General features: G+C 39.9%; 2 protein-coding genes across 3 annotated transcripts in view; both read right to left on the reverse strand.

Annotated features, from left to right (window-relative positions):
- The window catches only part of C4BPA (complement component 4 binding protein alpha), a 28,945-nt gene extending 17,828 nt beyond the window's left edge, over positions 1–11,117 (reverse strand). Inside the window, exons 1-4 of one of the 2 annotated variants that reach the window (XM_034666950.1) lie at positions 10,890–11,117; positions 2,821–2,984; positions 1,699–1,881; positions 774–873 (exon numbers count right to left, since the gene is read on the reverse strand). In XM_034666950.1, coding sequence (XP_034522841.1) covers positions 774–873; positions 1,699–1,881; positions 2,821–2,980 — 443 coding nt within the window. In that variant the 5' untranslated portion in view covers positions 2,981–2,984; positions 10,890–11,117. Of the gene's footprint in view, positions 1–773; positions 874–1,698; positions 1,882–2,820; positions 3,087–10,889 lie in introns of both variants that reach the window. The other variant, XM_034666951.1, reaches the window with a different exon arrangement.
- Positions 11,118–15,494: 4,377 nt separating this feature from the next.
- Positions 15,495–24,758, reverse strand: C4BPB (complement component 4 binding protein beta). Its single transcript, XM_002928676.4, has 6 exons — positions 24,338–24,758; positions 23,451–23,621; positions 21,914–22,090; positions 18,434–18,527; positions 16,487–16,613; positions 15,495–15,704 (listed from the first exon to the last, which is right to left on the reverse strand). The coding sequence occupies exons 1-6, from the start codon at positions 24,393–24,395 to the stop codon at positions 15,561–15,563; spliced, it is 771 nt and encodes a 256-aa protein (XP_002928722.1). The 5' UTR covers positions 24,396–24,758; the 3' UTR covers positions 15,495–15,560.
- Positions 24,759–25,737: the final 979 nt, after the last annotated feature.

Raw genomic sequence — 25,737 nt, forward strand, 5'->3', positions numbered from 1 at the left:
AAAAATATGCTCGATCTCACTCATAATAAGAGAAACATACATGGAAACTGTAGTAAGATTTCATTTTTACCTCTTAAATTGGAATATTTTCAAAAATTTCACAAGTTTTCAAAAGATTGACAACACAGTTGGAAAGCCTATGAAGAGACAGACATTTACATACTCTGCAAAACATTGTAACCTCTAAGGAGAGCAATTAGGCAATTATCTTTCAAATTTTCAAATATGTTTACTCTGACCCAGAAATCCCACTCTGGAAATTTACCCTACAGTTATGATTACATCTGTACAAAATTATATATGTACAAAGTGATATATCAGAGCACTGTTCAGAATAGCAAAACAGTGAAAATATCCACGGATCTATCAAAGGATTGTTAATCCATGATACATCACACAATAACATTCTATGAAGTTGTAAAGGCAAATTCATGAGGAGTTTCTGTGCACAAACATGGAACTGTGTTCTATACATACTGATGAGTAAAAAATAAAGCAGGATTCAAAGCTACCTTTGTTATTGGAAAGGTGTAAAATAAAAATATATACTAATTTTCAGCTTGCATTTGTAAAAGTAAACATGAGAAAGATACCTAAGAAACCAATAAATGTGGATCCCTGTTTAAGGACACAAAAAAATGGGGTGGATGGCAAGAGGGTAGAAGTGAGAATTCTCAGTGTCTGTGATTTTACATCATTTTTACCTTTGAAATAGATTGGCTATTTATTAAAATTAATGTAAAAGAACTGTTTCTAGATTGTTTCACACTCACCCTTCTGAACAAACAAATTCTATGTGTGATCCAAAGAAGTGATCTGTCTTAGCTATGACTTTCCCATTTTGTAATTCTCCTGGGTTTCTGCATCGTTTCTCTGACAGAAAAATTAAAATGATGATTAGTGATTCTGAGCACTCACAGATAAAGCATTAGAAGAGTGATTGATTAGCTTTGACCTGTGCTTCCAGAAAGATCCAGAAGTTGAGATCCAAACTTATTTCTTATCCCGATTCACTAAATTTTTACTTTGGAGGATAAATGACAAAATTTGATCTCATATTTTTCTGCTACATTTCACCAATAGAGAAAAGTACTCAAGTAAATCACTACGGTTAATAGAGTCTGTGGTCCAGGATAGTTACCGATCGGGGAGCTAGCTCCATTCTAGATCTGTGGCACATACTTTGTATGTAGGCCACTCAAAATGCGTGTGCTTGCAATAGAGAGTGTAGATACCCTCACTATTGGAAGAATATTACAGAATTTATTCTCAACTATAAGTGAATCACAGAATCTTCTTCCAAACACAGCAGATATTTGGTTGAGGTTTCTTTGGAAACCGCATTACCTCTCTCTAGTTACATAACTTTTTATAACTGTGTAAAGAATGAATCTGGTTTTCAAAATATTAAAATTGAATTTGTAGTTCACTTCAGAAAGAAATGTTGACTGAATTACAGTGCAAAGGATAAGCTTATTTTTCACTGCAACTAGGTAGTTCGTAATTTCTGTTTTATTTGGTTTTTTGTTTATGCTTTTCAAAAAGTAGCAGACACATGTACATTGAAATCAGTGACTTGACAACTGGATGGTTTCTTAGGGACCAAAGATTCTCATTTGCACTCAGAAACTTAATTCCTGAGACAACCTTGCAAAGAAGGGAAAAGCATAAATAAGAAAAATAAGTGTTCATACTTACTGGTACAGAATTCGCTGTATCTCCATGTATCATGTTGACAGGTAACAAGGGGACTTAAAAAATTAACGTTACTGAAGCCAGGACGGCAGGTGTATTTCAGTTTAGTTCCAGTGTCGAAGTATGTCTCATTCAACACAGTTGTTAAAGAAGCAAAGTATAAATTTGGTGGGGGACCACAACGTCCTGGACACCAAAATGACAAAGTTATAGCTTGAAACCAGCATCTTAATGTCTCATTAGTCTGATTTTTAGATCAAGGACCATTCTTTTCTCCTCTAATCAAGAAAAATAATAACTCTTTTGTCCCCATTGTTCAACAAATCCAGTGAGTGATGAGTAATACACACTTGCTGATAAATGAAAATGATAAAAGGCAGAAATTTTTCATCCCCTTTCTACTGTTTATGAGATAATTTATCTAAAGGATGGCAGATATGATTTCATCCACCTACCAGATTCCTCATATCTGCTGACTCAGTGATATCTGAGCAAAGCCAGCAGTTCCTACAATTGTCCTCAACAGAAACATAGTATTGTAACAATAATACCCTTACGTAAGATGGCTTGTCTCAGGAAAGGGAAGCCAGGTGGCTGGGAGATGGATAAGAACCACATTCTTAATTTGCACCTTTCTGTACCTGCCAGATTTTGAATGATGCAAAGGAAGAAGCATGGAGTCCTTGAAACATAAAAATGTTAACCCTGCTTTCCTTGCAAGAATTAAATAGGGGACCAATTTACCTTTCAGGAGCCCTAGGAGAAGTCTATACCTATTTCACCTCTCTACTCTGGATAGACCCAGAGGCAGTGAAAATTTTTCAGTCAGGCTGATAGATCACACAGACTTGTTTCAAGTCATGGTTGGGAGACAAATTGTTTTGGAAAATTCCTGGAGGAGAAATGCTAGGGGGAGGTGTCTAGAAAACAGCCTCTTCTATGGATAAATTACAAATTCCTTGTAAATCCCAAATAATTCCAAATTCCAAATTCCTGGTCAAATCAACCCTTGTTGCTGAAGGTGGCTTTCTGCTAAAAGCTGAATCATCTGTTAGTGTTAAGAGCCAATGAGTGGATGATCTTGAACGTTTGTTGCCAACCTGAACTTATCTCTTTAGTACTCACCAAGAACAGTAGCCATTAGAGCAGCAACCAAGGTCATTTGGAACAGAGTTGGATGAGAGACTCCCCATAGACTAGAGAAGGGCTGGGCTGCCATTTTCTCTTTTCTATGAAGGATCCTGTTTGGAGATCTGGGGTGCATGACCTGATGATTCTCCCACATTTTTCTGCCAAAAAACCTCAATTTAATAAGCAGTCATTGAATTCCTAGTTGTCATTAAGCACTAGGATAAATACTATGGGGTCCACGTCTTCAAGGAAATTATGGCCTACAGTAGAAGAAAACACAGGCACACAAATGTTACGATATGACACAGGGGGGGTTAGCCTCCACTCAGAGGAGAGATGGGGAGGGGGTTGCTAAGAAGGGGCAGCTTATAGAAGTGTCCAAGTGGGATATGAGGGTCAGGTTTAGGGATTTATAGATGCTACTCTTTAGGGAATAGAGAACCACTGTTTTTCATTTGGGGTTTTGTTTCCCCTTTGTTTACTTTTAACTAAAGAGTGATTCATTCTTGTGCTTTTTTATTTATTTATTTATTATTTATGTTATTTTTATGTTCTGTTAGCCAACATACAGCACATCATTAGTTTTGGTGTAGTGTTCAACGATTCATTAGTTTCATATAACACCCAGGGCTTGTGCTTTTAAAAGATCACTGTGGCAGATGCGTACATGATAGAGCGAAGTAAACAAGGAGAAGAAGCAGGAAGGTTGAGGAAGAAGACTATTGCAACTGGCCAGGTGAGCCACAGAAATGGTCTGACCAAGGAAATGGCAGACGAGTCGGAGAAAAGGGAACAAATGTAAGACAAAATAATACCGAAAGGCAGGAAAATGATGAGATAGAGAAAAGGAGTCAGATCTGTGTAGTACTGAGAGTTCCACACGACAGCTGTCAACAGAGATAATAAAACATCAAGCAATTTACAATTTTAAAAGAGTGGTTTATGGAGAGATACGTATATCTGTATATTTGGATATACATATAGCTATATAAAGAAAAATACATGGGACGAATTGTACTTTCATATTTGATCAGACTATTTGAAGACTTCTTTAAAGCAAAATCATGAAGGACACTTTCCTCTTCACCACCACTCCTGTTCCCTTTGGGAAAAACAAGTTATCTTAAATCTTAAATTTATATTAGAAATAGTCCTTGTCCTCAAAGGAATATATGAAGTTAACTCCCAAAGAAATACTGAATTTCATCTTTTATTCTGATACTTGTTAGATCCAGATGATTCTATATACCCCAGCTGTTCATAATTCATACCACGCACTTATCTGTTGAGTGCCCTCAATATTTCCCTCAAAGATGTTTCTGTCCCACATTACAAGAAGAGATAAGTTTATAATGACCCTTCACACTACGTGGAGAGGCCTAACTTCCTAATTGAGTAATGACTCATTTGATCTTATCTTTCCAAAATTCTGTTCTGATGAAGCCATTCTTCCACCTGGCATCAGTTGTGGTCCCCCACCTACAGACATCCTGGCCCCTGAGCTTCAGACATGGTCACTAGGACAATTCTGCCAAAAAGTAAAGTCAACGTGATGATGCACTTACCAAACATATTGGTTTACTAAAATATGTTTACAGAATTTGTACTGAATACATTGAGGTGGTCTAAAGAGGTGTGAAGGAGCCAGGACCAGCATTTGGGGCCCTTACACACCCCTTTTCTGTTTTGTTTGCCCCTCCCTCCACTCCAGATCTCTAGACTCTCCCTCTTGCCCTAACAATTCGGATGAGACAGGAGACAGGTGGGGGTAAGGTGAGTTCCACGTAGTGAAAAACAGTCCACTACATCATCCATGAAATTTGCAAAATATGATAAATTTCTCCCATCTAATGAAAACTGTTATGAACGGTAAGAACTATGGAAATGAGTTTCTTTAATTTTTGATGAGTTCATAGATTTGGTTGAATTTCAGTGAAATTGAAGAAAGAGGTTTGAAAATACCAATACGTATTTAAAATTTTTTTAAAAATAAGCTGTGAATTGTTTTCAATTTTTAAAAAATGAAGTAAAATAAAATAAAAATACCGATATATTGGCAAAATAAAATTTGACTGTAAAAACTCAAGAGGATGATAGTATAAAGTGCAAATTCCCCATATGAATTATTGCAGTTATTATGGTCACAATAAAATATATACATTGGATATACTCCGGAAAATATTCCTGAATATATTTATAAAAACAGAGCCTAAGATTAAATTCTTACTTTTAAGAAATTGAGCAGAAATACATAAAATGCTGCTACAAAGAACATATTCGTTAGCTGTGTTCAAAAAGAGGATATTTATAATCATTGAGTATATTCAAAATGAGTATTTAAAACGCTGTTCCATAAATCGATCATTTGACAAACTTAGCAAATTGATTTCAGCGAACTTATCCTTCAGGAATTGGCATTCACTCACTGGCTTCCGTCATTTGTCTGAGCACCCGAGCTTTGATTGACTTGGACAATCTGGATCCCTGACAATCCCAAACATTTTCCTATAACGCACCCCTGCCCATATCACTTGCCCTCTTGTCCTTCTTCCCTCTTTGATTCCTACTCATTCTGCCAGTCTTTTCTCCAATGTCCCCTCCTTTCCTCCAGGCCAGTCTCCATATTCTAATTACAACTTGTATTTATAATTTTGATTCAGATGTGGCTTGTACCTGACATCTGAAGTCTGTCTTCAACCCTAGACCACAAGGTCCTTGAAGTCAGAGGTGGGTTCTTACTTGCCTCTGCCCTACCTGGTACCTAGCTCTGGTACCTATGCCTCACATAGTTAAAGCACTCAAAAACTGTGTGTTGAAGTCACTTTCAAAAGCACCTAGTGATAAAATGTTTTAAAGAGGAATAATACTGCTCTGCATCCTAAGAGTGTTTGTTTTGTCAAGGTCAGAGTTTAATTGATTTTAAAGTTCTTAATGAGAACAGAGCCTAGTGACTTTCCAGGCTCTTCCCCATCCTTAACATGAAGTCATCATATCCTTCTTCAACAGAAGACAGTGAGGAGGGAAGGAATGAACAAAACTGGTTCTCCCTCCATGGGTTAGGACAGGAGATAAAAGGCAGCCATATATACAGACCCTACACTGGGCTGAGGAATTCCTATCAGTCAGCTTCACGCTGAGGCACACACACAGTGCTGGGGGACACAGGAGGACAGCATGTGGCCAGACCCTGGGGCATGGGCTCTGGAGTTAGATCCAGGCTATGTGGATTGAATCCTGGCTCCACCAGATGGGAACTGTGTGTCCCTGGGCAGGATACTCCACTCCTCTAAGCTTCAATTTCCTCTTTTATAAAGTAGGAATGATAACTATACACGTCCCTCAGAATTGCTGAGAGGCAGCTTGACTTGGTGCACAGCCGGCACACAGAAAATATTTGAAAGAAATGTCAGAGAAGTGATGGGATTGGGGTTGACATGTGACCTTGACAGGACCAGAACTCCTGGAGTCAAAACATCATCATAATAATGATGTACAATTGGGGCACCTGGGTGGCTCAGTCAGTTAAGCGACTGACTCTTGATTTTGGCTCAGGTCATGATCTTGGGGTCCTGGGATCCAGCCTCGAGTTGTGCTCTGTACTCAGTGCAGAGGCTGCTTGTCCCTCTCCTTCCGCTCCTTCCCCTGCTCTCCCCTCCTCTCTCTCATAAATAAAAATAAAATTAAAATAGTGGTGTACAAGCACAATGACATTTGGTTGCATAACCAAGGTACTTCAATTAAACCCCAGTACAGAGGAGAACCCACTGGACTTGGTCCAGAAACCACTGGTTGGGTCTTCACTGTGGCCTTTGGTGATGGTGAGACCCAGTGCCACACCCAGAACAGACACACTGGAGCCCACAGGGGCCTGTCCTGGGCATTCTTTTTCCCCTAGATTTTACTGTCCATCAGAAAGGAACTCACCTACTCCCATGAATTTGACCATCACCCACGAATCATTCGCAGACCTTTGGGTCCAACTGTCTCTTTGTAAAGCATGTAAAAACTTACCTACTTCATAAACTCAGTTGTTAATAAAAATCTTATTCTGTCCTATTCAGTCCCATACATAAATTTTGAGTCTTTGAGCCTACCTCCTTTGCTCTTGTCACTAACTAGTGGAATTCCAGTGCTTAACCTTAAAACTGTGAACATTTCTAAAATTCAGTGAAAGAAATCTCAGCAAAATAAGGAGAAACTATTTTGTCTTCCCCTATAGCTGCACAGAAGCAGATCTCTGCATCCTAAAGATGACCTTGCCAATGTTATTTCTGGACTTTAGAGATCATTGCTCTGCTCCTTGAACAAAACCTTTGACTCTCGAAAACTCTATAAATCTAACTGGCTATGTTCACAAATTATTTTTTGTCTGGGATGATATATAAATTACATTTCTGTTTTTGAGGGTGATAAATACCTGTGAGCTTTCTTTGCAAATCCAGAAATAAATTATTACACTTTTCATTTGTAACCCTGAAAGTAAACTCAAACTTTTCACTCTGCTGGATTTCTTTCTCTCTTTTTTTTAAAGATTTATTTATTTGTTTATTTGGAGAGTGTGACCTGCCGAGCAGGAGGAGGGGCAGAGGGAGAGGGAGAAAGAGAATCTCAAACAGACTTGACTTGGGGATCGATCCCACGATGGTGAGATCATGACCTGAGTTGAAATCAAGTGTCGGATGCTTAACCAGCTAAGCCACCCAAGCACCCCTGTTATATTTCTTTTTTTTTTTAATATTTGCTTTATTGAGGTGTAAGTGACTAAGTTATAAGATATTTAAAGTGTATATCATGGTGATTTGACATAGGTACACTTTGTGAAAGGACTGCCCGCCCCCCCACCGCCGGCCACCCATCTTGTTAATGGACACATCCATCAGCTCACATATTTATCCTTTTCTTTTTGGTGAGAACATTTAAGTTTTACTCTCTTAGCGAATTTTAATTATACGAAACGGTGTTATCAAATGTAGTCACTGTGTTTTACATTAGCTCCTTGGAACGTTTTCACCTTACAGATGAAAATTCATATCCTTTTACCAAGCACTCCCTATTTGGGCACTCCCCTTCAGCCCCTGGCAACCGAGTGTTAGATTTCTTATTTAAGCAAAAATCCTTTTTTTTTTTCAAGTTTAAGGTTCAGATCAGTTTTCCAACTGCTTCCTTTTTATCTCCCAACATATGAATCCAACATATCCCAAATGAAAACCACTATCTTCTCTCCAACACACTTGACCCCTGTGTTTTCTGTCTCAGCTAAGGCAATCATCTCCACCCAGCCTCCCAGACTAGAAACCTGAGTCCTCCTAGCCTCCTCTCTCTTGCGCCTTCCCATATTCAGTCTCCAAGCCCTGTCACGTTGGCCATAACAGCTTTATAATCTGTCACTCTCTCCTACACCCCACTTCCATAGTCCAGGTTTACGTTCTCATAATTCCCTTCACCCACCCTAGACCACCACCGTGAATGCCTCCAAACATTTGTAAGCCAGCTTCTAGGCTGACACTCTTATATTCCTAAAAAGCAATTTACTTAAAAATGCCAATGGTTCCAAATTTGCTCGGTTTCCATGCCTCTCCCAACCCTCCCTCTGCTTCTACTCACTGAAAACATTGTGTTTCAACTTCATGAAGGCCCTTACCTTTCCCAAAATACATTCTGGAGTTTTTAAAAGATGTTATTTATTTCTTTGAGAGAGAGAGAAAGAAAGAGAGAGAGTGTGCACAAATGGGAGGGAGGGGCAGAAGGAGAGGAATAAGCATACTCCCCGTAGAGCCGGAAGCCTGACATGGGGCTCAATCCCAAGACCCTGGCATCATGACCTGAGCTGAAGGCAGACACTTAATCAACTGAGCAACCCAGGTGCCCCATCCTGGATATTTTTAAACACTTGCAAGCATTTGCATATAATATCTCTTGTAACAGATGTTCTTACCTTCAACCTCCTCACCTCCTTAATGAAGAATTGTCCAACCCCACTGAGAATTATCAGCCTCTTCTATGCTCCCTTAGTATTTTGCTGATACCTTAATCATAATACCACATTGCAATGTTTCTCTTCACTGTCTATTCATTTTTGCCTCCTAAAATAGATTGTGGGTCCCTTGAAGACAAAGAAGATGTTTATTCAACTTCTTAGTGCTGACCTGATATTGTAACTGACGTGTAATAGTTATCTAATAAATGTGAAATAAAAAAAAAACTCAATATAGTTTTATCTTCAGAGTGAGAATGACTAACTGCCTTACTGAGGACCAAATGGAATAATGTCTGTGAAATGCTTTGTAAATTTTGAAGAGATAAATGATACAGTGATCCCACTTCCCTCTCTAGTTCTCAGGCTGTGTGGTGGCTCAGTGGGCCAGGGGGGCATCTGGAGTTCACCATCACTATGCTTTGTGGTCCCTCAGCAGAATATGCACAGGATTCAGCAGACTACAGAGAATAGAGATGGAGGCTAAGACTTGTGCATTAAAGAGACCCGAATTTGAGCCCCATTCATATTACAGTCTCATTCTATGATCTTGAAGAAGCCATGTCAGCTCCTTGGGTATCAGTTTCTCATCTCTCAAATGATGACAGTAAACTTAGATCATCTTTCTATTCCATACAAAGTCTAGAAAGCTATTAGCTGCCCACTGAAAAGCTAAGACTTCCCTAGTAAATGCCCTCATATATCTATGGTACTATCACCTTTTAAATTCCTATAGAGGTGAAACCAATTTAAGAGCTATAGTCAACATGGCAGGTCTCTGGTGAAAAATATTGTTGGCATGCGTGGTGCATTACAATACAACCCAAGGCACTGGGAAAATTCTCAGCCCCTAAATTTCTCCTTCCATTAGAGATTACTTTTTATTTTATTTTATTTTATTTTATTTTATTTATTTATTTATTTGAGAGAGGGTGAGCAAGACAGAACAGGAGTGAGGAGGGTGGGGAAGAGGGAGAGGGAGAAGCAGACTCCCTGCTGAGCAGGAAGCCTGGTGCAGAGCTCAGTCCCAGGACCCTGGGATCATTACCTGAGCCCAAGGCAGACACTTAACCAACTGAACCACCAAGGTGTCCCTAGAGATTGTTTTTTAAATCCATGTATTTGTCTAAATTCTGCTCTTTTAAAGCTTGCATACCTCTGGAAAGGGTAATGTTTTTCTATAGCCTCAGCTCCTTTCTTGGGCTGCACACTCACATTGCTTTCAGATTCCAGAAAGAACTTACTTCCACACTTTAACCTCCTTCCTAAAGTCTCTTTATCTATCAGCTTCTTCCTTGTGTGCTCATATTAGATTCAAGTGTATCTCTACACTTAATTCAAACCTTCTCTGATGCTTCTGCCAATTCTGGATACTCTATTTTTCATTCCCTTTGTACTACTGTATTTAGGGACAAAACAGGAGTCATCAAAGAGTGGTCGAGGAGTTGAAATAAGAAGAAGAATAGCACTGTGTCCTGTCCCACCAAGGGAGAAGGAAATTTCCAGAAGGAAGGGTAATCAACATTGCCAGATTCGGAAAAGTGAGGAAGAGAAAGGAGGTGAGAACAGTCAAGGCTTCTAGCTTCAGAGAGTAACTGGAGGCTGACCAACATCCTTCTTATTATCAAATCAAGAGATCTTTGCTGTTGATGGTGGAGAAGATGTGGAGGGGTTAATAAAATCTCCAAAGGGCACTGTGTCAATTTTTAGAATGTAGACTATGAAAACCAGGTCTTCTGTGAACCCCTTTGGAAAGTCTGGTTTACCTCCTGCCTCAACTCCCCTGTGTGGAGAGATGGTAAAGAATCAATGAACTAACAGCCTCGACTTTAAGATACAATAACAAGACTGACATTTTCCTTCCTTCCTGCTTCAGTTCTTTATTTGTATGCAGTATTATTTCCATTTATAATTTAAAAAATTGAGGCTCAGGGGATTAAAAGTACTTTTTCAAGTCATACAACCCCCTAATGCAAGACTCCTGAAAAGATTTCTCCTGAAAATACCCCCAAGTTTTTGTCTATCTTGCCCTCCTTAAAGGACCAAACCACCAGCCTTTTCCTCAAGGTACCCCAAATAATCCACTGACCTGCAGGTAGCTGAGGAAGCAGTAGAAGACTCTGTCGTGGTGCCTCGGGTTGGTTCTCAAGGGGAAAAACCTCCCTGGATCTCTGATAGTTTTAGTTCTTCCCCAGATCAGAGTTTACCAGAATACCCTGAAGCTAGGTAGTAATTGCACCACCAAGAAGTCCCTAAATTCCAGCCATGTGGTTGGCTGGTCAGGGATGGCTAAGCTCTAACGGAGGGGCAGAAACTGTCTAGTGGCCCAGTGAATGATTAACGCCGGATATAAAGCACTGGTATTTACCTAATCTCCTTCCTGGGCACTAACCCTCCTTCTTGATAACATGTTGCAATCATTTGTTCTCTCCTCTGCCAACCATTTCCCCTAAGTGGAAAGATAATATGAATGTGATGCCAGAATTCATTTTTTCTTTTCCTAAATACAAGACAGACATACACGATGCAATCCAGCTAGCCTAGAAAACTTGGACACTGTAGGGCTGAGATTAGGTCCACTTTGATCCACTCTCCATGATGCTAGGTCCAGCAGGCCTTCCTGGGGCTCAGTGATGGATGACTTAGCTCTGTGCTAATCTTCATTCCATACCAAGAAAGTACAATAGTGGGGAATTTAACAAATTTACCAAATTCCTTCTTTGAGCCAAGTTGCCTGGAACACGATCCGTATTCAGTACCTGTTAATTAACTACCGCCACCACCACTACTACATGCTGGGCGCCAAATGACTTCCAGAAGTTGGTTTATCGTTGAGCGCTGCTCCGACAAATGCAACAAAGGGCTGGCAGGTCTGTGATCACACAGATCTAGGAAGGCCCCCAAACCCTGACATTACCTAATTAAGGTATCAATCCTCAGGATCAAGATTTGTGTGCTTGGGAGATTACTATTAGAAGGCAATTTTTCCCAGAAACTTCACTGTTTCTGTCATAAACACCAAAAGTCTCATAAAGGTTGCAGAAAAGAGTGGAGTTGGAGCACCACAGAAGCTTTAACAGAGAGACAGGATTTGAGCAGGCCTTTGAATGAAAAGTGGAAATTAGATGAAAATGAGAAGGTTATTAGACATAAAGAGAACATGGGCTAAATCACAAGGTGAGACTGATTTGCCCATGTGACAAGAATGAGTGTAGAGGAAGATTCCAGATTGTGCCAAGTCTTGAGGTGAAGTTGAAGGAAACCACACCTTTAAAGTTGAGTCTTCAAAATACCATTTCCTAATCTGTTGGAGTGCTTTTCTTTACTTTCCATAGTGACTGTTCCAAATTTTTCTCTTCAGGTCGCCTAATGGTCTTCCTCTCAGCAGGTGATCTTGCCTCCACTAAACAATCATTCCACAGTAGCTTCTATTCACCTCACGTTTTCTCTCCTAGTCACCGTCTTTTTTTTAAGATTTTATTTATTTGAGAGAAAAAGAGAGAGAGTGCAAATTGGGGAAGGGGCAGCAGGAGAGGGAGAAGCAGACTCCCCACTGAGCAGGACACTGGGATCATGACAAGAGCCCAAGGCAGACCCTTAACTCATGGAACCACCCAGGCACCCCTCCTCTAGTCACTCTTGCTTCAGAAGAGATCTCTTTGTTTTCTGATTTTCAATGCTGCTTTCATCCTGAAATTTTCCCTAAGTCTTGCCAAAACCACAAATTCCATTTTTGTACTGTCATGAGTTGTTCAATTTAGGTTTCCTGTGTTTCCGGCCTACTCTTTCTCATTAATTCCTCCCAGCCCCTCCCATTGTGGTCTTTCAATCTGGCTTCTTTCCTCTCTCAGGGACACACCTCTTTCAGGCATGTCCTTATCTACAAATCCAAAATTTCTTTAACTCAACTCAAGGTTTCTTGGCAGCCCCTAACGCTGCTGATAATCTCCTTTCTGAAACTCCTCTCCTTTGGCTTCCATTACTCTGAACTTTTCTGATTCCCCTCTTTCACGAAATGCTCTTTCTTAATTGTTCATATCTCTTCTTGTTCTTCTCATCTACATATAGATATGACCCAGGTTCTTCTTTTCAAAAACTTTCCTCTTCATTATCTTTAAAATTATTTTACCTGCTGTCATGGTTTTAACTATTCCTTATAAGAGAACCACCCCATAACCATCTTTTTATCTCTGATTATCTCCTAAATGCAGACTTAACATTTCTGGTTGCTCTTCAAACATCTTACAAGCACTTTATGCACAGCACATCCAAAGAGGAACTTCTCATTTCCTGCCCAGAAGCTTCACCTTCTGACCCCAGCAATAATCCAGGCTTCCGGGAATAGAATTTCAAACTCACCTTTAAACCCTTCCTCTCCCTCATCCTCCAATGTTCAATGAGTTGATAAGTTGCTTTTATTTGATTTTCCAGTGTCTTTCATGTCTGATATTCTCTCTCTGTTTCTGCTGCCATCACCCAGCTCAGGTATCATCGTCTCCCGCATGGACTACTGCAGTAGCCCTTAAAATGGTATCTTTATTCTTTTCTACTTCTACCTATACTACATACCGTTGTAAGCAAAATCTGTGTTTGGTCCTCATCACTTTTTTTTTTGTGAAGTCTTTGATCTCTTCTCCCTGCCTACCAAATAAAGTTTAAATTCTCTCACATGCCCTTTAAAAGCCTCCATCAACCGGCTTTAATGTATCTGTCCAGCCTGCTTTCTCATCACTTCCCATGCTTTACCCAGGCCAATCCAGACCAATCCAGGCCATGTGCCATTCCCTAAACATGCTACATCTTTCCTGCTTCTCTGCACAACATGTTTTTTAAAAATTATTATTAAAAACTCAATTTAAAACATTAAAGAACTTGGGGCACCTGGGTGGCTCAGTCGGTTAAACGTTTGCCTTCAGCTCAGGTCATGATCCCAGGGTCCTGGGATCAGCCCTGCCACGGACTCCCTGCTCAGCAGGGGAGTCTCTTCTCCCTGTCCCTCTGCCCCTGCTCGTGTGCTCTCTCTCTCCCTCTCTCTCTCAAATAAATAAATAAAATCTTTAAAAAAAAACAATCATTGAAGAACTTTAAGAGAATAAACACATGGAATTTCACCATCCTAAGACAACCGTTTTCATCTGTGCCTGTTATTGCCTGTTTTATAGAAATACAATCACGAGTCCTTATTATTTTGTATTCTACTTTTACTTAGGATTATATTTTTAAAATTTTCTGTTCATAATCATCACTGTAAAAAGTTGCATTACATTTGATGTGCCATAATTTACTAAAAATTTTCCTAAGATTGGATATTTCAAATGTTCACCAGGCCTCCCCAGTAGAGACAATATGCTCAATAATAGAATGGATAGCTTCAAATTAAAAATCATTGTCGGGGCGCCTGGGATCACACCCAGCGTCTGCCTTCGGCTCAGGGTGTGATACCGGCGTTCTGGGATCAAGCCCCTCGTCAGGCTCCTCTGCCAAGAGCCTGCTTCTTCCTCTCCCACTCCCCCTGCTTGTGTTCCCTCTCTCGCTGGCTGTCTCTATCTCTGTCGAATAAATAAATAAAATCTTTTAAAAAAAAATCATTGTGCTCAAGTGAGATAAATCTGAGGAGTGAATTTACTTGGTTCAAAAGCTTATGGCTCTTCATGATGTTCTTACTACATTTCTCAAATCTTTTTCCACTTGCAATGTCCTCTTCCCTTATTTTTGTCTCTCAATCCTACTCACTTTTAAAGGCCCAATAACTGTGACTCTCCTTGACAATTTTCCGGCTCCTCCTCGTCCCAGACAGAAGGCCTCCTCCTCCAAGCTGAGCTCCCCTGGCACGTTGTTCTTTGAAAAGTTTTTATTTCATTCTAACCACACTTAATTAACGATATGTGTATACCTGTCTTGTGTCTATTAATAGACTGTTGGCTACTTGAGAGTTTCTTATTCCTGTTTCTTATTCTCCTTCATAATTTCATCTAGGGACATTCCATTATTTCAAGCTCTCTTCTGTATTTTGTTTGTATTTCATCTAGATTTGCTATGTGTTTGGGTAGAGGTCGGAGTGAGAGATAGGAGAAGTTTGTCATACCGTCTCAGCATGACATCTTGATAGGAAAATCTACCTCAGGATTCTTGCTTCTTCTGCCCTCTAAAAAGAGGAAAAGAAAATATATTCACTTATATTTCACCATCTCAAATTTACCAGGCAGGGCTGGGTTTCATCCAAAGGTGGTAACGAATATTACTGCAGAAGATCCAGAAACTCGGTTTCGTCAACAGGATATAGGGGAGACTCAGAGAAAGTTTAAGCCCTAATTAAGTCACGATTCTACTTTTGTTTCAACAGGTCATTTCAAGGATATAACTGTTCTGAACCTATTGTTTCAAAGTGAGAGGTTAATTTTTGCTTCATAAGTTTTGGTTAATTTGAGGTTATTTTTTGCCTCACCATTCGTGTCTCATTAAAATATGACGCATACGCGTAGCTTTGATCTGAGCTTCCCATTCTCCTTATAGACAGCGAATTCTGGTCTTAAGCAGACAACCACCACACTTGGTCTTTCCACATTCTGAGAGCAACACACACACACACACACACACACACACACACACACACACACACACAGTGCTTTATGCAACTGCAGTTGGTTACTATGAAATTGCGTTCCAGTCTAACGAGAGAAGAACCCAAAACCGGTTGTAGAACCAAGAGAAAATTTATTCATAGGTGCATTTCTATTACCCAGGCTGCTCAGCTACAATGTCAGGACAACACTTTTGCCTCCAACTCAGCTTTCTTTATTTCCAAAGAATATTTTAGTTCCTCCATCGTTAAGCCATTCTCCTTTAGTCTTTGCACAAAGCTCTTTATGGCTTTGCAAAGTTCTTTATTCTCCTGAAAGGCAAACTGAAGAAAAGAAGAAAAAATTTTAAGTTACAACTTAAGAACTGAGATGGAGCTGTATAATCTGAAGCTAATGAGTAGTGCTTAGGTCCCTGACTGGGAGCTCAGACCCAGCCTGAGCTTAAACGCAAAGCTGGGTCTTTCACATGATAAATCATTTAAATCTTCTGGCTTTTATATACTTATCATTATCCCAGCAATAAATATAAACTAAAAGAGGCATCTCAATGAAAATTGATCTATTCAGTGGTCTTTGGAATCTAGAAGAATTTTAGAGACTTTTCACAGCAATACATACAGGTCTAAGACACGAGTTTATAAAGCTTGCTCTATAAAATCTATGAGACAATAACTCCTACCACAGGTCCTCACGAGGGGCTTGTGATGATGGTGGCAAATGAGAACTTCAATATTATGTACAAAAATGTGAGTTAATAGTTTATGAGCCTCCTTCTTTTTTTTTTTTTTAAAGATTTTATTTATTTATTCGACAGAGATAGAGACAGCCAACCACAAAGGGAACACAAGCAGGGGGAGTGGGAGAGAAAGAAGCAGGCTCATAGTGGAGGAGCCCGATATGGGGCTCGATCCCACAACGCCGGGATCACGCCCTGAGCCGAAGGCAGATGCTCAACCGCCGTGCCACCCAGGCACCCCTACGAGCCTCCTTCTAACAACCCTTCAAAAACATCCCACATTGAACAGATATTTACTAAGCATGCTCCAGGAGTGATGCCAGGCCCTGGAGATATGACTGAACAAGACAGACAACACCTGCTACTTACAAGTGCCTTATCAAAACCAGTCTGTGGAGCTGGTTTGGGAGCTTCTTGGATGAACTCGCAGACTGGAAGTGCGCTGCTCCACTCCCCATCAATGCACTGTTGGTCCTGCGTGCCTACTAAGCGGTACCTGGGCAAAATCAGAATGGCAACAACACTTAGCCTTTCTGCCTTCTAAACTGGGCAACTAAGGCTGGTTTTGTATAGTTGTATTTCAGTATTTCCTACTGTGATAGAATCCACCTCCTTGAGCCTTGATGCATGCTTAAGTGATTTCAGTACTGATGAGGTTATGGGATATAGGAGAGGTTCAGTGGGGTGGAGTCTGGAGCCGACGACCAAGAAAGAATTCTTGAGGCATCTTTGGTGCAAAATGGTGGTTTATTAAAGCACGGGGACAGGACCCGTGGGCAGAAAGAGCTGCTGCCCTGGGTTGTGAGGGGCCGCTGATTATATACCATGGGGTTGGGGGAGGTAAGGAAAAAAGGGAGGTTGAGAAAGTACTTTCATATGTTAAAGACTTGCAGGGTATTGGAGGCCTTGCTCTTGTCAAGTCAAGGCTGTCTCTCCCTCTAATGAGGCACTAACATGAAGACATTTGGGAGTCTCCTGGAGGAATGATCACAAGTCCTTCTCAATGGGCTTCAGGTTTAAAAGAAATTCCATTTTATTTACATTTCCTTCTGCCTCAGCTTCCCTCAATTTTATGGAAGGGATGGTAATGTTAGGGCTTCAGGAAACTGAATTATGGGTCTCTGGAAGTTAGGCTATTGATAAGAAAGCTTCTTCCTTGTAAATCAGTAGGACATGTGTAAACTGAGGGAGAATTATGGGTCTTGAAGGACTGTGATCCCTGTCAGTTAACCATTTGTTTTTTTCCTTTCCTTAGTTTTAGGGCAGCCAGCAGTGCCGAGGAATGTTGCATACATTGGGGGGGGGGGCGGATTGCAGGGTGTCAGCTTCTGCTTTGTCTTCAGCCAGCCTTCTGTTCCCTCATCAGTATTACCAAACAGTAATCAACTAAAACCACTTTCCTTGGGGGTGGAGCGGGCCCAAGTGACAATTCAACCCATGAAACATGGAGAAGTGAGAAATTCTGAGTATATGTGTTTACACAGTTGTTGGGTGGGGAAGATGAGGGAAGAAGCACGTCATCATTCAATAACTTAAAAAAGCATCTGCCATCTGCCCTCTACAAAGCAGTGGAAAGCTAAGGATAACCCTCACATAAATCTTATGAAGGAGCTACAGCTTTTCATCAGAAAAAAAAGAGAGTTGACTGCAAAGTCCACTAGAAGTATATAATGAGATTGAAATGCTAATGTGGAGACATGACCCTGAGCTAATAAGACTGGAGCCAAGGAAAGAGTAGGAGATCTATAAGGTGGCTGATCAGGTAGTCTAAGTTAGGTTAGATGCTAATTAGGATGTATTAAGGTTCTATAAGTCATTCTCTTTCTTTTCCTTTTTTTTTTAAAGAATATATATATATTCTTTAAATATATATATATTTAAATTTTAAATTAAATAATATCAATTTAAATTTGTATTAAATATAAATAAATATATATTATTTAAATATTTATTTATTTATTTATTCAAGTAACTGCAAATAGGAAACCAGATTGGGGTGGGCGGCAGGCTGGAACAATAAATCATTCTCTTTCTGTAGTTCCATCTGTTCTATATTTCTTTGAGTTTTTGTTCTGAGATTCTTTAGAAAAATATACATTTAAAATATCTTCTCTAGGATAAATAAGAGGATCAGCCTGTCTTCTAGAGAGTGGGGAGAGCTGGCAGTGGGCTGAAGCAGCTCTCAAAATCAACATGAGGTCGGATTCCCATAGCAGTAGGCAATAGGGCATAAGGTGAGATGAACTAGGTTATTCCCTAAAACAATGCTACCAGTCATGGGCAGGATCTTGCATTTGAAAGGCTGCATACACTTACCTGTCTTCACAGTGATAAGTAATGGTAGATCCTGAGTTGAAATCTGTTCCTTCAAAATAGCCATGAGCTGGATTCCCAGGAGGGCCACAGTCTCCTGGGAGACAGGAGCACAAGAGTGACAGTCATGAGTTGTAGTCAGTTAACATCACCCCCGGAATGTAACCGGCCATGTGGGATCTGGGAACACATTCTCCATTCATTTCCTTCTGGTCAAATCGTATTTATCGATGGGAAAGATCCTCTCCCCCTGCTTATTCTCAGTTTCATCAGCAATTTGAGAGTGCTTTCTGATTTGCATGAGCTTGAGGAAAGGAAGTGTGAGTTGTAGAGACTGTCAGTGTACAAGAAAAAAAAATTAAAACCAGAGGTAGAGGTGGGAGAAATAACTCCCAGAGATAGGAAATAAATCGTGTGAGTTCAAATGGACGCTGAAATTCTCTGTGGGACAGAATTGTGCAATATGAGAGCTTCAGAAACAGGGAGAATACAGCGGGGATCAAACAAGAGGAGTCTATAAAGAGAGTTGGACAAAGTATTAGATGTTGTGAATTTCGGTTCTGGCTCTTCCACTAAGCACTATTTCATCCTTCTTTTCTTCCTTCCTATGCTATAAGATGAGCAGTTTAAATAATATTATCTCTAAAGTCCCTTTGAGCTCTGACATTATGAGTCTAAACATGCTGATCAAGATTAAAGTGTAAATTAAGAATGATTATGTAGGTGTATACTTATGGAAACAGAAATGCTAATAGTTGTATTCAAATATACAAAACAAATAGTTGAGCAAAACAGCAAAGCATAAAAGAACATGTATTAGTACAGTATATAGTATATAATACTATGTATTATAATAATGCATACAAACAGAAATATAATTATAATAAGATATACTATTCTTGTAAAACACACTCATGCATAAACATATATGAACAGTAAAAAAGGCTGAAAATTACATATCAAAGTATTCTGTTATTTGTAGGTAATTAAATGTTTTCTTTTGTTTTCTGTGTTTTTTTCTACAACACAGATGTTTTCTTTGAGCAGTTAATAAATAACTTTTGAAGAGCCCAGATGTCCAATGACAGATGAATGGATAAAGATGTGGTATATATGTATAATGGAATAGTATGCAGCCATCCGAAAAAATGAAATCTTGCCATTGGCAATGACCTGGATGGAACTAGAAGGTATTATGCTAAGTGAAATAAGTCAATCAGAGAAAGACAATTTTCATATGATCCCACTGATATGTGGAATCTAAGAAACAGAACAGAGGATCATAGGGGAAGAGAGGAAAAAATAAAACAAGACGAAACCAGAGAGGGAGACAAACCATAAGAGACTCTTAATCATAAGAAACAAACTGAGAGTTGCTGGAAGGGAAGGGGTAGAGAGATGGGGGTAACTGGGTTATGGACATTGGGGAGGATATGTGTTATAAAGACCACTGGGTATTATATGAGACTCACAGACCTGTACCTCTGAAACCAATAATATATTATATGTTAATTTATTGAATGTTTATAAAAAGATCAAAGACTGAGTTCAAAAGCTGTGTAGAGGGAAGGAAAAAGAATTTCAATGAATTGACTAAGGAACTCTAGGTTACACTGGTTCTTCTGGCAACTTTCAAGAGTACAGTTTTGAACCAAAGGAAATGATATAGATCTTGGGTGTAAACAGAAAAAAAAAATCTGCTTTACTCAGGGACCTAAGGAGTTTCCCCTAAAATTAGGCAATGAATTAACACAAAAAAACAGAGATTCTGCATTTCAGCACTATGATAGGAAGTATTGAATTAAAAGAAAAACAAAAAAGTAAAACAGAAAAGGCTGGAAGAAATAAATACTTTAAACTTGCGTCAAGCTAATGATGATGGTATATGCTTGTAATTTAACTGCGTGTCATATATATGCATGTTTTAAGTAACCACAAACTCCCTAAAAGAGGCTAACTATAGTTTGTGCTTTTAAACTACTATATCCTGATAAAAATTAACAAAAGGGGATCATAGGCTTGAATGTAAAATGCAAAACCATGCAAAACCTAGAAGATAATGTAGGAGAAATCCTAGATGACCTTGGGTATAAGGAGGTATGCCTTTTTAGATACAACAGTAAAGACACCATCCATGAAATAATCGGCTGGAATTCATTAAAGTTGAAAACTTCTGTGCTGTGAAAGACATATCAAGAGAATGAGAAGACCAGCCATAGGCTGGGAGAAAATATTTGCAAAAGACAAATCTTATAAAGGACTGTTATCCAAAGTATACAAGGAACTCTTAAAACTCAACAATAAGAAAACCACCTGATTAAAAAATGGGCCAAAGACTTTAATGGACACCTCACCAAAGAAGATGTACAGATGGAAAGTGAGAGTGTGTCATCAGGAAATGCAAATTAAAACAACAACACTGTTGGTGGGAAAATAAGTTGGTACAGCAATTTTGGAAAACAGTGTGGAGGTCCCTTAAAAAGTTAAAAATTGAGCTACCCTATGATCCAGCCATTGCACTACTGGGGTATTTACCCCAAAAATACAGACGTAGTGAAGAGAAGGGCCATATGCACCTCAATGTTCATAGCAGCATTGTCCACAATAGCTAAATTGTGGAAGGAGCCGAGATGCCCTTCAACAGATGACTGGATTAAGAAGATGTGGTCCATATACACAATGGAATATTACTCAGCCATCAGAAAGAATGATTACACAACATTTGCAGCAACATGGATGGGACTGGAGGAGATAATGCTAAGTGAAATAAGTCAAGCAGAGAAAGACAATTATCATATGGTTTCACTCATTTATGGAACGTAAGAAATAGGAAGATCGGTAGGAGAAGGAAGGGAAGAATGAAGCGGGGGTAAACAGAAGGGGGAATGAACCACGAGAGACTGTGGACTCTGGGAAACAAACTGAGGGCTTCAGAGGGGAGGGGGTGGGGGATTGGGATAGGCCGGTGATGGGTATTAAGTGCATATTGCATGGTGCACTTGGTGTTATATGCAAATAATGAATCATGGAACATTGCATCCAAAACTGGGGATGTACTGTATGGTGACAAATATAACAAAATAAAAATTATTAAAAAAATAAAATATAAAAAAAAGGATGTACTTTTAACTCTTATTTTATGTAATTTTGCAATAGATGAGTTACAGTCCTTTTCCTCCATTTTTGCGTATTCTTCAAATAAGAACATTATCATGAAATTAAAAAAAAAATGTCAGATGCCCCAAACTATCTCATGTTGGACTTAGTAGGAGAGGAATCCTACTTGAAAGGGGGGGGGAAGCAAAAAGCGTTTATTGTTTGGCTGTTGTTCATTTCACTGAAACACAGTATTTGAGGTGAGGCTTGGCTCTGTGAGCCCCACTTGTCTCTTGGCTGCTTCCTAGCTCCCCAAGCTTCCCAGGTACAAAACGTGAGGGATCTGATGGGTATCGTTGGATTTGCGCTTGTTCGTCTCCTACTTACTGCTTTTGCAGACGGGTAAGGGAGGCATCCAAGTGTGGTTGTCCAGGCACTCACTCCAGTTGCTGCCCTTGAGGATGTAGTGGTCATTGCACTTAAACGTGATTTTGTCACTCACATTCACAGGACCCAGGGAACTGGGTTTGCCATTCACCAGCACAGGGTCAGGACAGTGGCCCACTGAAGAAGAAAACAGGAAGTGATGGGAAAGGAACCCGCTGCAAAGGCGAGACCTCCTCAGACTTCACTGAGAAATCAGAAATCAGAACTAGAACAGCGTTTTGTAATAGGGTCTATGAACTGTGCTGGTACATAGTACCAAACCATATGGATGCTGGATGCCGAAAGAGTAGGCTCGCCTGAGAGTGGCAGGAAAGGTCCTGGTCATCATGCACAAGGCCGACAGATGACTTGAACTTACTAAAAGTAATGAAGCGTATAACTGGAAATGATCGATAGTGTGTTCATCCTCCTGTTAAGCACTGCTGAAAATCTTCACCCTATGTTTGAGGCAAGGGTTCCCTTCCTTCTCATCCAGTCAAATGTACACATCACTCAACATGTTTTACTTTGTTTCATTTTGTTTTTCCCCAGGTGAAAAGAACAGAAGAGAATGCAGAGAGAGATGAATTTGGTCCTATAAATAAAGGTAAACATATTGGTGGGGAGAACAAACCCAGCTTGTCCTAAAAATAGTAATAATAACAGTATTGACTAGTGATTCTCTGTCTCTATGGACACCACAAATGAGTTTTGTGAACTTGAGCAAATCACTTGGATCTCAGTTATCACATTTGTAAATTGAGAATATAAGTTTTTCCCAGTTCAAAAGTTATATAATGGATGAAATAGAATACGACATATTTACTTCAAACTAATAATAATACAAAACAGAATTGTAGAAGAGAAAAGATTAGTTATATGTGGATAATTGTTGAAGGTAAGTGATAAGTATATGAGTTGATTTTATTCTTCCGTCTTTTATATATGTTTAAAATTTTTTATAACATAAAAATTTTAAAGGAGTGTGATATTAAACAAATTAGAGGCCAAAGAAGGTAGTTTTAATATATGGAAGAAATTCTTTTCTTCCTGCAGGGTTGGTTGTGTCTATTAATTCAATCAATTAATCAATTAATGGAATCAATACCGAGCAAGAGCTGAGCATGTAGCTTCTCAGAGCAGTTCCACCCTAGAGTGCTTTAAAAATGAATTCCTAGAAATTGAGAATTTTTTTAAAAGATTTTATTTATTTATTTGACAGAGAGAGAGAGCAAGCAAGCACAAGCAGGGGGAGTAGCAGAGGGAGAGGGTGAGGGAGAAGCAGGTTTCCCACTGAGCAGGGAGCCTGATGAAGGGCTTGATGCCAGCACCCTGGGATCATGACTTGAGCCAAAGACAGATGCTTAACCAACTGAGCAACCCAGGCGCCCCGAGAATTTTTTTCTTATAAAGTTTGAACATGGCTGACTAGAAGTAGGATGTGAAAGAATCGACTGGGATGACAAGATGTACAAAGAAACAGGAAGATCAAACTTACGTCGACATGTGGGAACTGGAGCATTCCACTCCATAGAGGCATTGCAAAAACGGATTTTCTCTCCTACCAGGTGATAGCCCTTGATGCAAATAGAAGTTCCCAGAACTTGTCCTTCTGCCTCCTCTATAACAATTATGCCATTTTCCACGGAGGGAAATTCTGGACAGCTCTCTGTTAGAAGGAAGAAGATAACAGATTCACTTGACATGTCATGTTCCATGAGGAAGCCCTGTTAGACTGCCATCCAGGTGTCTTTTTGCTGATGTCTATGTCCATCCACTTCCTTCCCTTCCCAATAATTCCCAAAATTTGTTTTCAAAAGGATAACTGTATTCACTCAAATTCAGCCATAAGTTATCTATCTACTCCTAAAGAAACAATCCCCTTTCCAAAGAGCATTCCTGGAGTTGATAACAGGTAAGACCTCTCAAGATTTTGAAATTGGTACCTTTTGCTCCCAGAACAGAAAGGGAAAGTAAACAGTTAACCACCCACGTCATAGAGTAGAATCATCATTAAATATTTACTAAGCCCCTGCAGCACCAGTTAAGCCTCTGCCTTCAGCTCAGGTCATGATCCCGGGGTCCTGGGATGGGGCCCCGCATTGGGCTCCCTGCTTCTCTCCCTCTCCCTCTGCTGCTCCCCCTGCTCGAGCTCTCTCTCTCTCTCTCCCTCTCTCACTCTCTCTCCCGCTCCTTGTCAAATAAATAAATAATTTTTTTGAAAAAAAATTGCTGAGTACAGGGCATTAGGCCAAGTAATTTGAGATTTTTCAATAAAGGAAATACATTTCATTAACTTAAATTTCATTAAAACCCTAGACAGAATGCCTCATACCCCACAGAGTGATATCAAGTGCCTTATAAACCAATCTTAAGCATACGCACCATCTGAGGCAGAAATCAGCCACACAACCACAAGACAGCACACAAACCGAAAAAACATCTTGTGGTCAGTTGCTTGACCCAGGCTGGAATGAACTCAAACCAGACCACACCTGGTTTGGATCAAAGTAGATCTTCTCACACCGCTTAGGATACCAACCACCTCCCTCCTAGAGAAGAGGTTGTCTTGATTTCTCTTTCCTGGAAGAATTAAAAAAAAAAAAAAAGTAAATCCTAGAGCAGGAAATACGAACAGCTATGAGGAAATTAGTACAGGGAGGGATTCTGCAAAAACACGAAGTAGGGGGGAGGTTGATGAGCTGCCAGTTTTAAAACTCAGTTTTAGAAATCTCCAGGTTTCTGTTATGCAAATCCAATTGACCAGTTCCTTTGAACTGCGGGCTTATCCTGCTACAACAGACTCGGACCAGAGGGTTTAGCCATGACCCTCACTTCGGTCAATATTTGCTAGTGTTTACAGTCCAGCTTCTGCAACCTCCTCCAGCTTTGCAGGCGGGGGTGGGGGGGACGGATCTCTGGCGCTTTCGCAACTGAAACCCGGCTCTGAGCGCCACGTCCTTCCTGTCTCTCAAATACCAGGTGTCCTGGCAGCACCAAACACTAAAAACTGGACAGCTCAAGGAAGTGAACTAACTTACCTTGTCTCTGACCTTCCAGATCGACAGCTTCCCAGCAAGAAGCTGATCTGTTGATGTCCAAACCTGAGAAAAACTCCAAAGTCCTACAGCAACACCCCGTCCGCATTTGCCAGGCCAGCGCCAGGGGTCCCCTTCTGTGGGCTTTGGGGTCAGGATTTAGCCTGAGTCCAGAGAAAACCAAATGAAGTAAGAGGGACATGAATGAAAAGCTTTGGTCTCAGGAATTAAAACATGTGAAATTGCCTTGGGGCTCCCACCTTCTTCTTCAGGACAATTACAGCAATTAGCTGGTTGTCCTGCTGCGATTATAAAATTGGGGGTAAAGCTCTTCCAAAATTTTAGGTTTTAATAAAATAATATAAAGCATCATAATAAATATAAAGCATAAGGACACAATAAGGTCTTAACTGTTTTTCTCTTCTCCATTCATTATCATTACTTTATGATGATTCGTTCGTGTCTTTTTCCCACACAAGACTGTTAACAACTCGAGAACAAGGATCGTGCCCCATGTGTATTTCTTTCACGGGCACTCCATAATGCAAAGCAGAATTGTCTGCTAGGTACATAAGAGCAACGCAGGACAAATAAAAAGAACATAGTCATACAGAAACTCTACCACAGCCCCTCAAATCCATACTGATAATTTATAATTTACTGTATACTGCCTTTATGGTTTTTCCACAACGTATGCTCCTCACTCAACAAATATGTGAGTTCCTATAGTACAAGCACCTTTTATTT

This window comes from Ailuropoda melanoleuca, chromosome 8, assembly GCF_002007445.2.
Source record: "Ailuropoda melanoleuca isolate Jingjing chromosome 8, ASM200744v2, whole genome shotgun sequence".
Classification (NCBI taxonomy): Eukaryota; Metazoa; Chordata; class Mammalia; order Carnivora; family Ursidae; genus Ailuropoda; species Ailuropoda melanoleuca.